Raw genomic sequence first — 15,029 nt, 5'->3', positions numbered from 1 at the left:
AATCTCCATTTTGGCTAAGTATCTCTAAATGTAATGGCATATACACAGCATATATATCAGATAAATATTTTAGAAAAATAAAATTTGACTGATGACTTCATGTGACCTCATGTTGGCTTGACAGGAACCTCTTATTATGAATACCTGGAGTATAAAAGAAAGGCATATGTTTAAATCTGAGAGAAAACTTACATTGTAGAATACTGTATATTTGGAAGGCATGAATAAATTTAATATATTGAGCATCCTTTATGAGAAAACCTTATTTTAATTTTTGAAAAAACTTTGTTTTAACCAATGACCAAATTGTTGGGGGTGTCTTTTAAGGAGATTAGTGGGGGCTCTTATTGATTGGCCAATCTTTATCCACAATCAAGAGTCTTATTTAATAATCTCTTCCCACTTTAATGATTTTTATTTAATTATAAATTAATTTTGATATCAGTTAGACCAGCTGGTAACACAAGAGAAAGGATGCTTTTAAGTTTATATTTTAGAGCTCAAAAAAGGAACAGCTATCTATAGAATGTCACAAAAACAAACAAGTGCATACAGGACACACAGACATCTTTGTAAAATGAGAGTGCACTGAAATATATATATCTGGCCAGGTTAAATTATGATGACCTTTTTTGGTTGGTAATTATGAGACATTAGTCAGAACTTTTGTAGGTTGATTAGTATAGATCTCTTAGAAGAACTTGGAGAAAGGGAAAAATCTCTTATTTATAGTTAATATATATGTTTAGGTTTAATGTAGTGTATCAGGTTTGAGTGAGAGCAAGCAACTGAGCAGGGTGTAAGGTTTAGGCACAGCACAATACAGGGACACTGATGTGTACAAGTTTTGGACTTGTAAGCTGGCAATGAGGGAAACTGAGGGTGTCTATTGTGACTGTGCAGACTGTAGAGGTGACTGAGGGATGGGGGGCAAGGAGGTGAGGAGGAGAGAAGCAGGCAGTGTGTTTGCTCGATCAGTGGGCTGTTATCTTGTCTCTAGCTTGATAGATATCAGAAGGAGGGGCACACATGCTGTTGGGGCAAAAAGTGTTAAAGTGAAAAACCTGAAGGAAAGAGACAGTTATAAGGGGAAGGAACATCGAGGAACATGAGGAATATGGGACAGACTGAAAGTTGAGCGGTCAGAAGGTGAAGCAGGGCTGCAGCAGAGGCACTTGGAAGAGTCTGTAGAGGGTCCTGCGCAGTGGCCGCTGTGGCAAGTGCCAGGGCTCTGATCTGCCTGAGAGAGATTGTTAGGCGGAGGAGCTGTCCTTGATGTAAGCAACTGTGGAGAGAGAGATGGGGCCACAGTGGGTGAAAGGAGGAGGGATAGAGAGGCTGGGAGTTCAGGAAACTTTAGGGGAGGGGACTGATGAGTTGTAGCTGGGAGGTTGGGGAGCACAGGCCAGCAAAGCGTCTCCTAGAGGGTCCAAGGAGGTACAGGGTGGGACCAGGTGGAGGGATGCAAGCTGAGGATATCTAGGCCCTTCTGTACTGTTGAGGGAGAGAGGGAGGAGAAAAGGAGGGGGTGCATCCTCAAAGAGAAAAAAGCCCTAATAAAGGGGATTTTCTGCCTTTTCCCACTGCAGTGATGGTTCTCCAAACTTTGGAGAATTAGTGCATCAAAAGTGTTGGTTTTTTTTTTTTTTAATAGGCCACTGGGTGTTATTGTTAAGCTTATATTGTGACTAGATTGTGGCAATAAAAGATTAATTGTTTAGGTTTTATGACCTCTTGGAGGCCTAGGAAGCCAAGATTGTGGACAAGGCATCTTAACGGGTGTTCTTTCAGGGTTGGGAATGAATGTTTCCAATGGTAGCACTGACGGTGTACAAGTCACAGACTTGTAGTCAGTGGAGACTGTTTGCCTATTGTCTTATTGACTTAAGGCTAAGTCAAACAAACCTCAAAACAGGGAAGGCAGTCATCACCCCCCATTCCCCAGTAATGAAGCACACAGGGGGTCCCCAAACCTGATCCACTCACATCACTGGGGGTGAGGTGGGAGTCCATGGGACAGGGACTGTGTTGCCTTAAAGCATCTATTAAGAAACTTGAACACAGTTAGCTGGATCTCTCTCTCTCCACTGGACAAGAGAGAGATCCAGACACAAGCCTGCGGTTTTACTTAATCGTGAGAGGAACTGCTCATCCTTGGCAGGATGCAAGGGTTTGACCCTTTACCAGAGGACAATGGAACAGCTCCCCCAGAAAACTGGTGGAAATCCTGCATTGTGACTCAGATCACCTGTAATGATTGAAGTGGATTGGTGTTGGATGCAGGCAAGAAGCAGCAAATGGGCAGGATCCAGAAGAAAGGACCTTGGCCAATAGGCAGGGGGCTCAGAACTGGGGGTTTGGCACCCAGAAGCCTCACACACTGCCTATCTATCTGAGTCATGGCACCAACATGCTAGGTTTTTTTCAGGTGCACAACACAGAAGAGACACAGGCAAAGGGAAAAAGGGAAAAGGGCTTTATGTTCTTTGGGGACACAGAGAGAATGAGGGGAAAGATGAGAAATTCTCTCATTTGGAACAAAGGGAGGCTGAGACTTTTATGGCCTTTTACCAAAAGTGAAGTTTGAAGGGAATGTTTGGATATACCGGAAGAGCTGACTGGGGGTGTTGCCTGCTGTGGCGGGAAGGGTGAAAGGAAATTGCATCCTGGGCTGAGTTGGAGAAGAAGGAGGCAGGTGGTCTTGGGAAAAACGGGCTTTGTTTTAAGGGCTTCAGCCATATTAGATGACCATCATGATGACTTTAGCAAGTGATAGTAAGGCCAGAACCTATCCACTGTAAGTAAAATGTGTGGATAAACAGTAAACAAATTCCCATACTTAACATTACAAGCACTATTAACTTAGGAGAAAGTGTGATAGCTATATCAGAAATACAAGCTCAAAAGAAATAGGCAGGAAAGTAACATAAAAATACTAGATTCTCATTTTCAATATCAAGAAATCAATCAAAAACATTATCAAAGCAACTAAAATAAATTTAAATACTAATAAAACTATCAAATCAAGAGCATTATATATTATACCTGGCCATGGTTGGTTCATTCCTACAATCCCATAGCCACGTGGCTTTCAGTAGTTCCTGAAGAAGAGTCATTCACAGCATAAAAGAACTATTTATGTACATAAAGAAATGACATCAAAACAGGTTAAATTGTTTTCACTTGGATCAGTTTAATAGGGAAAGAAGAAATGATATATTTTAGAAATATCTTCATCAACAAATGTTTAAAATTATAGTAAAGATCTGTCAGCAAAAGTAGTAAACATTAGCAATCTGGATTGTGAATGTTCTGGTTTTCTGACAACATTAGACAAATGAATTGAGAATTCAGATTGTTGTTACAAACAGTCGAGGTTCTGAACAAGGGTTAGTGAAACACTAGCAATAAATTCCAGACGTTTGTATTGCTCATTCCCAGAGCCACTAAACCAGTTTTCTTTAGGCTGCCTAGGCTAGTTTGGGTCAGAATCTGGAAATTATGTAGTCTACCACTGATGTAGGTAAGTAAGACAGAGGGATGTAGAAAAATTTTGCATCCCAGCCACCTGAATATCGAGTACGAGGATGCACAGATGTCAGAGCATGTTCCATGCAGTCAGTGACCAGGTACAGGTCTGAACTTGAACATGACATCATTTGATTTATCACATTGCAATCTGTATGCAAAAAGAGGAAAGATGGTTAGCAATTTCAGTCCTTAGAGTGCTATCTTAAAACTTTTTTGCATGAAGTCACAAGGTCCAACCACGTTAATCCCAAAGGATTACAATGAACCAGCCAGACCTGTACTTCCCTCTTTGTCAGCCAGTATCACCTGCAACTTTGGAATATTTGATGGGGGGGCTGGGGAGACAGCTCAGTAGAATAAGCACTTGACAGGCAAATGCAAAGGGTTGAGTTCAATCCCCAGTTCTGCCAAAAAAATAAAAAAACACTTTGGATATTTGAAATATAGCTAGTGCGAAAAAAAATTGAATTTTTGATTTTATTTTAATCTGTTTGAATTTTAGAGCATATTTATAAGTGTGTTATAGAAAACTTTTTAAATATATTGGCACAGATATACATATATTAATCTGATTTTTCAACTTGAAAATTTCTAAAATTTTTATTGATTCATAAAAATCAGGCATTTAAAATGTGCAAATTCAGATATCATGCAATACAACCATCTAAATTGTGTTAATTAATGATTTTTTTGTCTACAATATTCACAGATCTGCATCCACCACCACAATCCATGATTAGGACATACACATCAGACCAAAAAGAAATCCTGAAAGGTGGGATGCAGCTCAGCAATAAGAGCACTTGCCTAGCTGCATGTGACAGCGAGTTTAATCCCCAGAGCAAAAACAAATCCACAACAACAACAAAAAACCTCTCTAGTACACATCAACGATCACTGTCTTTGCTCATCAACTCACCCAACCCACCCAAGGCAACCACTAATATATTTCCTGTCTCTATGGATTTGCTTTTCTGGAAGCTTCATGTAAATGAAGTCATATGTTACAGTCTTTCGTGACAGGATTCTTTTGCTAAGCAATATGTTTTGAAAGTTCTTCTATGTTGCAGCAGTTATCAATACTTCCTACCCATTGTAGGACTACAGCACATTTTTGTTTATCAACGGGCATATATTTTAATTGTTTCCATTTAGAACTATTATGAGGAAGGCCATTGATAACTACAGTCTAGTACATCTAACAGGAAAGTAGTACTTTCTAAGAAAAATTGCTTCCAAATACATTGGAGCTGTCAGCATAAAATGAAAACTAATGTTGAAAGCCTACTAGGACAAAACAGAAAATACATTATGAATAACTTCCATATTGATAATTAGTATTTTATAATGGCATTTTAGATATACTGGATGAAATAGAATAAACTATTGAGTAAGTTTTTGTTCCATTTTTCCCCCACCCAGAAAAGTGCTGAGGATCAAACCTGGGCCCTAACAAAGCTAGGTAAGGGCTCTACAACTACATCTCCAGACTTCTTTGTTAAAGCTTCCTTTAATGCAGCTACTAAAAAAATTATTATTCCCTATGTCCCATTATATTTATGTTGACAGCAATTATCTATAAGATATATATGTATATATATACCATGTTTTAACTAATCCTCTCACAGATAATTCCAATCTCCTACTGATGTCTATTATTGAAATCTATGTGTCTACAGGAAAAACACATTCTTAAGGCTGCAGGAACTTGAGATGAGGAAGAGTTTATGACAATGCCAGTCCTCCAGCACATTAGGAAATACTGTACTTCTTTACTGGTTGAAAGTTCTGAGAGGATAAGACACTATCAGGTCAGTCTTTCCCTCATCCACCTTCTCTCCCATATTCTGCTGCTGCCTCCTCACCCATGTGACAGACATCAGGAATCTTCTATCTGTGCCTTCCACCTCTCCTTTTCTCTAGACTATGATATCACCCAAAGGCAGTGACAGGGCTGCTACTATCACCAAAAGGCCTTTCTGTCCATGAAAGAAAATAGATAGAAACCTGCTGCTCTTAGCTTCAAGAAGACCTTTCCTTTGTGCAAAGAAGACCTTTCTTTTTGCCAGGAACATGAAGACCCACATGGGCATGTGTATCCTACTTCTCCAAGTGGAGAGCTTTGCTTCCAACCAACCATATACTCCCTCAAGTCATTAGAATTATATTCTTCCATAGACCTGAGTCATCTCCTTTCCATGAGTTTCTTAGCTCTCTATATGAGAGGTCTTCTCCCCAACAATGACCTTTGGGGGCTGGAGAGATGGCTCAGTGAAATAAGTAGTTCCCTGGCAAGCACAAGACCTGAGTTCAATCCCTGAGTTTTTTTCCACAAAAACAAAACAAAAAAACAATGACCTTTGGGGTCTTGGGAACCAGGTCTTTGTCCACTTACTTCTCCATGAGCTTATGGCCAGGGTCTTTCACCAACAAGGTAGACCATATTGAAGACTGCGCTCTCATCAAGACATATAGAACACACCAACGCTCTCGAATTCTCAAGGAGCCCTCCTCTCAAGACCAAAGTTTCCATACACCTAAGCATGAAATACTTTCCATTGCTGAATGACCCAGCCCCGACATAGGGAACAGGTAAGGCAAAAAGAGCCTAGGCGCTTTCTGTGAATGCGACAAACAACTGAGCTAACTTGGATCTCCATGACCCCCTCCTGAGTGGAAAGGCTTTTTGAAAAAGCTTTGTCTCAAGGTATCTGGAATCATTCTCATCAAGTCCCTCTCCTTTTCTTATGCAACCCATACTTTATTTTTAGGGAAAAAAGTACTTACAGACATCAAAATACTTCTGTCCATAGGATTCCTTAATATGTGCAGGGGTTTCCTCCCAGCATTGCTTCATTTGTTCTAAGGAAAGAGGCACATTGGCCATCCCCGTATTGAAGAAGCCAGGAGCAACTATGCTGACTTTCACCCCAAATTCTTTCAGTTCACGCCTGAAACAAACACCATTAAGTTAATTCCTTTGATTAAAAAACTCTAGCATTTTAATGTTCTTTGGAAAGACAATACAAAGCAGAACAAAATTATTTTAATTAAAAAACCCTACTATTTTAAAGGATTAAAAAATCAACACCCTTAGATTCAACAGCTAAATATGATTATATCAACTACTATAAACATTTAATTATATGTTCAATTGTTTATCAAACATGTAATTACCCATTATATGCTATATACTGATGATATAAAGAAAACCATTTCTATAATAAAGGAAGTAAGCACTTATAATGACAGGTAGAGTATTAAGCATTTTACATGCACAGTCCCAACAGATTAAAACTCCATTCCTTACTTCCAAAAGTTCATAGTGGGTAAATCCATTAAGTACAAGAGAACTCCAAAGAATTCCATGGATTGGGAGTATAGCTCAGAGATGGAGTACATTACCATGTATAAGGCCCTGGGTTTAATCACCATTACTAGAAAAAAAGAATTTCAAAAAGTATTCAAAGAGCTACATAAGTAGAGAGGGGGTGTGGAGAGATTTTCTAAGGCAGTCCTAAAATCTCCATTGGGAACACACTTCAGCTGAGCCTCAAAAGACAGAGGGAAAAAAAAAAAAAAGACAGAGGAAATTGCCAGTTGATGAAAATGAAGCCTGGCTTATTAGGCAGTGGAAACTTCAAAGACAAAAGCACAGGCTAGTTGCTAAGCTGCTCCATCTTGGTTTCCTCATATATATGATATGGATCAAAACAATGATCTCTTCGTTGGGGTCCTATGAAATTTAAGTAACATTTGGGATGGTGGTTGCTGCTTGTGTTTCTAAAACACTCAGCTGATAAGACTAGAGGATCATAATCATGAGTTGAAGACTAGCATCTTTACAAGATCCTATATCAAAATAATAACTTAAAAGAAAATGGACTTGGGATGTAACTTACTATAAGGCACTGAATTCAATTCCAGTGTGGAAATATAGACCAAAAAAAGGAATTTAACTGGTTTAATAGATGTACTCAGAACCATGTCTCACATACAATAAATGCACCAAATATATACCATCAGTTGATGCAAAGAAATGAATTCAGTCAATAGGTCTCCCCATAGAAATTAAAATATAATTAAAATATTTTAATAACTTTTTAAAAAAATTTTATTTATTTATTTTGTGTGTGTGGGTGTGTGGCCAGCTCAGCCCATCTGGGGGCGGGGCTGGCTGGCATGTGGTGCTGGGGGATTGAACCGTGGTCCCTGTGCTTTGCTAAGCTTGTTCTAAGTAGGTGCTTTAGACCACTGAGCCATCTCACCAGCCCCTAAAATATTTTTTAAAAGGAAGCAGCCAGGTGAGGTGGTATACACCTTAATCCCAGCACTGAGGAAGCTAAGGCATGAGGATCACTTATGAGTTTGAGAAGAGCCTGGGCTGCATACCAGTTTAAAATCAGCCTAGACTACATAGGAACACTCTGTCTCAAAAACCCAAAACAAAAGCCAAAAAACAAAAAGAAAAAAAAAGTAAAAGAAGAAGCAAAAATAGTAGATGAGCAAAAGCCAAATGTTAGAGGAAGGGCTCTCAGGGATTGCAACAAATTCAAAGTATAGCAAAACACATATGGGAGAAAATAGGGAGAAAGGGAAAGAAAAGCTTGGAAGCAGATGAGGAATGTGGTAGAAAGAAGATCACCAAGAAGAGACAGTAACAACTAATTCAGAAAGAAGAAAATCATCTAGTCTTCAGAAATTAAATTTTATCAAGGATTATTCTTGAGAATTTCAGTGTGTTGTGTTAGAAGAACACAAAGACCTTTTGCCAAAAATATGGCTCCACCAAACTGTGACTGTGGGTGGTGAATTTTTAAAAAAAAAATTAAATTTGAGCCTTTGTTTTCTATATATAGTGGACTCCTAACCATATCTACAAACTAAGATATAGAGAGTGTTGATAGAGGATAAAGTAGTGAAAGTATGTAGCACTATGCCAAAGACATGGGGAAGTGTTCAGTAGCTGTATTTGTTTCACCTTACGAGGATTACCTCAGTGTATCTGAAAATGCTTCAACTCCATACTTGGAAGAGCTGTAGGGTGAAGGAGCTGTAGCAACTCTTCCCAGAATGCTGGAGACGTTGACAATCCTCCCCCTTGCTCTCCTCACCAAAGGAAGCATGCTTAGGGTCACCTCGGCCAAACCAAAGAGGTTCACTTTGAAGACATTCACAATGTGCTCCATCTTGTACCACTCACTGACAGCGATTCGGCCGATAGTACCAGCATTGTTGACCAGGCCCCAGAGTCCTTTTAAAAGTCAAGTGATAAATTGAGTCTCAGATGAAAATACTGACTGGTTTTCTTGACAAATGTTCCTTCTCGTAACAATAAAAAATGCTAGAGAAAATATGTGCTCCTTGGGAGCCGGCTGGCGGACCCAGGTGAGTCGGCGGGGGCCCGCGGGAGAGGGCGGGGCCGCGGGAGAGGGCGGGGCCGCGGGAGAGGGCGGGGCCCACGGGAGGCGGTGGTGGGCCGGCGGGGACCCGCGGGAGCCATTGGGATTGCGGCATCGCCGCCGTGGGAGCGTTGAAGAAAGAAAAAAATTGTGCTCCTTATAGAGGGAAAATGCCCTTCATACACGGAATATGCTCAGAAGGCACAGAAATTAGAAGTAAATTCAATTGAATGGCTGTGAGTCGTTCACATTGCTGACACTGACAAATGATCTATGGCGGTACAGGGTTTTAGGATAAATCTTGGGGGATTTGTCTGACCTTATCAGATACAAAAGTTACATTACTTGTTTTTTTGTTTAATTTTATTTATTTATGTGTGTGTGTGGGGGGGGTGGCCAGGCTGGCTGGCATGTGGTGCTGGGGGATTGAACCGTGGTCACTGGGCTTTGCTAAGCTTGTTCCAAGTAGGTGCTTTAGACCACTGAGCCATCTCACCAGCCCCACAAAAGTTACATTACTTGTTATATAAGTCTTGCTTTATCTTGGTCTTAACCATCCAGCAGAAAAGTATAAAAAAGAGGTATAAAAGTAAAGCCATATTAATATGCTGATTTGTAAAAGGCTGAAGTCAACAACTTCTTTTTTTTTTTTTTCTTTTTTGGTGGAACCAGGTATAGAACTCAGGCCCTTGTACTTGCCAGGCAAGAATTTGTTCCCCTGAGCCATCTTCCCAGCCAAGTCAACAACTTCTGTCATTGCCAGTCTTACTGAAAACCCACTACTATTATGGACTACTGGACTACATTGGAATGTTTTGCTGAATTCAGGCACCTACAAAATTTAAATGACAATGGAATGCGCTTCTCTGACAAAACTAAACAAAAAAGGGGGATACAAATAAATGATCATTTTATTATCTGTATGTTCAAAAAAGGATAGATACACAGTTGCATTCTCTTGGCTCTTGAATAGAGAGATTTGTTCTAATAGTGTTTGTGGACAGGATACCATGTCTGCATCTTGTACAATGAATAACCAATAAGACAACAAAATGCAATGTAGTAATTATTGAAACTGTGCTAGTAATCAGTTTTGAAATTCTCTCATTGCCATTTGTTTCTCAATAAGATTATTGAAAAACAAAGTGGATAGACCTAGAGTATAGGCCAGGCATGTGAATGAGACCAACTGGGCCCAGAGATCCTCAATAGACCCAGAGTGCAGGCCCGGTATATGAGTGAGAGGACCTGGGGCTGCCGGATCCTGAATAGACCCAGAGCACAGGCCCAGAATGGAACCCTTCAGCAGAACTCCCTGAAAAGAGGCTAGAGGCAAGATGCACCCAGCTGATTCAGGAGTAGAACATCTTGCCAGAGAGACACAAAGGGTTCAACTCTAACGTCTGCAGCAGAAGAAGTGGAGCACAGCAGCCAGATCCAAGCAACACCCAACTGAAGGAATCTGAACTTTGTAGAACCGGGCCTGGTGCTAAGCTAATAACTCGTATCTAAGCTTTACACCAAAGGTCAGAAGACAGTGGTATACAAAATGACAAAGAGAAAGAACAAAATGCAGTCTCAGGTCCCAGGTCCACCCAGTACAAATGCAGAACACACTAGCATAAAGGAAACTGGAAATCACACGCTGGATATCTCGGAAATAATAGCATCTGAAGTAAAGAAACAACTGCACAAAGGTATAGAAGAAATCAGATCAGAAATAATTTTGGAACTAAAAAATGTAGTGATAACTATAATCAAAGAAGTACTAAGTGTTTCAAAAGAATACACTGATAAAAAAATGGAGCAGAATATGAAAATGATGGAACCCCTGAATAAGCAATATAGGAAAGAAATAGAATGTAAGAAACATTTAAAGTGATATAAAGGTAATTAAAACCTCAATCACATGCTGGCAATACCATTTGAGTGAAAGTGAAAATAGACTTTCTGACCTAAAGGACACCATTGCAGCTCATGAAAAAGTAAGAAAAGATCTCTTTAAAACAACTAGGATGCAGGAAAAAATAATTCAATACCTGCAACACAATGCAAAGATGAACAATGTGAGACTAATAGGCATCAATGAGAAGGAAGGCATCAATACAAATGATATAAAAAGAATAGGGGCAGAAGTAATAGAAGAAAACTTCCCAAATATGGGCAAACTATCTGACATTCAGCTAATCGAAGCATATAGAACTCCAAATAACATCAACCCAATGAAAACCACACCCAGACATATAATAATCAAGATCCCAGAAATTCAGCACAGGAACAGTATACTAAAAGCCGGTAAAGAAAAGAAACAGATCACATTTAAAGGAAAACCCATCAGAATGACAGCAGATTTCTCTTCACAAACCATCAAGTCAAGAAGAGCATGGAGCAAAGCACTTCAAGTCTTGCAAGAAAACAAATTCCAACCCAGACTTATATACTCTGCAAAACTCTCTTTCAAGTATAATGGAGAAGTGAAATACTTCCGTGACAAAGAACAACTAAAGAATTTCATGATGACAAAGACAAGCCTACACAGACTACTAAATGATGTTCTAGAGAGGGAGCAAATTGATCACATTCCCATGAATGAGAATGGAAAGAACCCACCAAATAGGTCAAACAATTAAACACAGGAGAATAAGAGGTATACAATAGTAGTCTTTCAGTTATTCTTTTGTGTTCAGCAGCAAAACATTTCCATCAGCATACTCTACAAATGGACTTCTCTTTCACCCTATAGGTCATGATTCCGATTCCATCTGAGTCTACAGGGTGGATTTCAAAGAAATAGCTGTAGCTCAGTCCCACAAGTGATACCTGGCCACCAATAACTGTCACAGTCATTATGCATGTCCACAACACACTAGAACTTTGTGCAATATCCAATCCTCAAACCGTTAGAAGTGCTGGTCATTTACTTGCCATTCCAGTATTTATCTTATATTTTTCTCTTAGTACTTCTTTGTTGTCATGAAAACTTTTTCTTAGTTCAATTGTTATAAAACATTTAATTTTTAATTAATTAGTATTTAATTTTCTGAATATTGCTTAATCTTAATTTTTGTTCTAAGATTTATACTGTATCTTTGACTTACAATTTATTTAAAAGACATCGTATGATATCTTCTCCTAGTATTAGAAACTTTAAAAAGTATATTTCCAGGGCTGGTGAGATGGCTCAGTGGTCTAAAGTACCTACTTAGAACAAGCTTAGCAAAGCACAGGGACTTCGGTTCAATCCCCCAGCACCACATGCCAGCCAGCCCCACCCCCTGGTGGGCTGAGCTGGCCACACACACACACACACACACACACACATAAATAAATAAAAATTTTTTAAAAAGTATATTTCCATTTTCTGTTGACTTTATATTACTTCTTCCCTGTCTTTTATACACACACACACACACACACACACACACACACATTTTTGTGAAAAAAAATACGTGCGTAACTCAACATAAGATTGGTACTGTTTCGCAGAAATCTTCAATGACCTTTAAATAAAGGTTCATCTAGTATATATTATATAGTCCTGCATAACTATCATATTGAGAGCTCTTTATTGTTCATCCGGGAGCATACTGTTTTTTCTCTTGCTTTTTGAAATATGCTCTTTGTTATTTCCTATATGCTACTACCAGAGGTATTAAAATATTCCAAGTTTGTATAACTAGAAAATCTTACTTTTAGTTTTCAAAGGTATGTTTGCTAAGTATAAAATTCAAAGAGGACAGATCTTTTCTTTTAGTCCTGTAATTAATCTAGTTTCTTACATACTTGGTCCTTTTTTTCTTTCTAATGTGGAATAAAATGCTATGTAATTTTGATCTTCCATAGCTAATATTTTTTATGTATATGCTTTAATGATTTTTTCTTTACAATAAGTTTTGGACAATTTCCTTTTGTGTATCTTGGTATGATTTTATTTAAATTTCTTTGAGCAAAAGGTTCATTTTTCTTATAATTGTAGTATTATAAGTTGAACTAAATTCAGAAATTTTAAATCTTTAAATATTTATTGCCTACTCCTTTCTACTTTGAGAATTCTAGTTATATGAATATAAGTTTCTTGGTTTTGAAGCAGTGAACTATTATGACTGATCTGTAAATTCTTTCTTCATTTTTATTCTGGGCAATTTATATTGTTATATTCATTTATGCTTGTAAATAATTTATTTTCAATTTGCAATCTATCAAAAAAATTAAAATTAAAAAAATAGAGTATAGTTAGCTTTCTAGTAAATAATCAGATTTTCCATTAAATAGCATAGCTATACCATGTTAAACTTTGTTTAATATTCCAGATTACCAGAGCTAATATTTGCCTAATTACTTCTGTTAAAAATTTCAACTATGGTGAACACATTCCTATCTTAATGTACTTTAGCAATAATGTATGAGAAACTATATTAAGGATTAATATTATTTTCATAACTGTAATTAATAAGAAATGGATGTTGAACACCTTAAAAAAGTGGTATAATAACAGAAAATATTTAACTTTCCAATCTCTGCTTTCTGCTTTACATAGTAGGTATACCAAATGAATAACAAAACAAGGGAGAAAAAGGTATACTGTGTCAGGAACCTACAAATCAAGAAGAATGAGGTAGTAGTCAACATTTTGTGATGCAGCATTCTCCTTCAAAACCAACTGACGGCTAGGTATTGTGGCACACTGGAAGCAATGGAACATGTCTGTAATTCCAGAACTCAGAAGGCTAAGGCAGGAGGATCACTCTGAGTTCAGGCCAGGCAGGGCTACATAAGGGAGTTCAAGGCCAGATTGATGTGATTAACACAGCTAGCTCCTCTGTAGGTTCCCCAGTTTCATCCTGTCATTTTTGAAAAGACATGATGACAGCTATCAATCAAACTATATCTAGGCCACTTCAGCAAACTGCTGCCCTGACAGCTCTAGCTGTCCTGCACACCCTGTACCTTCTCTGGAGGATGCCTGCCCTAATCACAGCAAGCTCCAATTTCAAATAAGTATGATTGAATTTGGACCAATCAATGAGCTCTAATCAGGAGACTTGAATTTACACCAGCCTGGACCAATCAGCAAGCCTCAGTTGCAGCCAGTAGTAAACTTAAAGGTTTGCAACGCTTTCCTCACACTTCTCAAATGGTTTCATCTAGTCATGTTTAAATGCCTTGCTTTAGTGGTCCTGCAAATCTGCCTCTGATTCATTTCTTAGGTTGTATGAGTTTGTAGGATCCTATAAATCTACTCATAAATACTGAGTATCCTAAATACTGTAAACAAAGCAGTTGTTTTAAAATAAACATTAGGGGATATTAGCCCCTAATTAGAATGTCACAGACCAGCATCCAACTAAGATCAGCTACAGAAAGCAGTGATAGAATCAATAGAATTGACTGATGGCATCCAGTACGAGCTAGCATGGAATGGTGGCAGCTGACAATAGCACAGGGTGAAGATCAGCAGCCAACAATGTTGACAAACCTTATCCAGGGTTAACTGGTGTTGACCAGAGATATTAGGGCTACTGGTCAAGCAGCACTTTTGCTGAACTGAGCAATAGATTCATGGCCCAATCCCAGTACCAGGAAAAGCTAATATGCATTATGAATAGAGAAATCCACATTTATGCACATCAAAATAAACATCAAACAACAAATTCTTAAGTAGCCATAAAGAAAGACATGATAGACAAAAGATATATCCACTATCTCAAACAATAATCTTAAGTAAAATGAATCAGGCACACAAGTTTAAATAATGCAAACTTGCTTTTCCTGTATGAGAAATCCGAAGTGTAAATATGGAACCAAACAGAGAATAGATATTGGAAAATAGGAAGAATTTATTCACAACTCCTTTTAACTAAACTCTCCTCCTCATAAGTCCCATTTTAACTTTTTCCTTTCACAGGACATTTATACTCATGATTCTATCAAAGACCATACTAGTGTAAGTCCCAGGGCAAGTCCTCTCAGGTTTGTTCTGAAATAAACCTGTCCTGTTTATTTCACCTACCTTTGGTTTTTCCTAATAAAAGGAGAGGGAGAAAGAGAGAGAGAGAGAGAGAGAGAGAGAGAGAGAGAGAGAGAGAGAGAGAGAGA

General features: G+C 38.4%; 1 protein-coding gene across 3 annotated transcripts in view; it reads right to left on the bottom strand.

The window, feature by feature from the left end:
* Positions 1–3,173: 3,173 nt before the first annotated feature.
* Positions 3,174–15,029, bottom strand: part of LOC101572137 (17-beta-hydroxysteroid dehydrogenase type 6) — a 22,271-nt gene continuing 10,415 nt past the window's right edge. For all 3 annotated transcript variants that reach the window (XM_023707269.1, XM_023707268.1, XM_012512882.2), the window contains 3 exons: positions 8,527–8,785; positions 6,319–6,482; positions 3,174–3,679 (listed from right to left, as the gene is read on the bottom strand). In XM_023707269.1, coding sequence (XP_023563037.1) covers positions 3,486–3,679; positions 6,319–6,482; positions 8,527–8,785 — 617 coding nt within the window. In that variant the 3' untranslated portion in view covers positions 3,174–3,485. The remainder of the gene's footprint in view (positions 3,680–6,318; positions 6,483–8,526; positions 8,786–15,029) is intronic.

Source organism: Octodon degus, unplaced genomic scaffold (assembly GCF_000260255.1).
Source record: "Octodon degus isolate 3935 unplaced genomic scaffold, OctDeg1.0 scaffold00286, whole genome shotgun sequence".
NCBI lineage: Eukaryota > Metazoa > Chordata > Mammalia > Rodentia > Octodontidae > Octodon > Octodon degus.
This window is presented reverse-complemented; position numbering and strand designations above follow the sequence as displayed.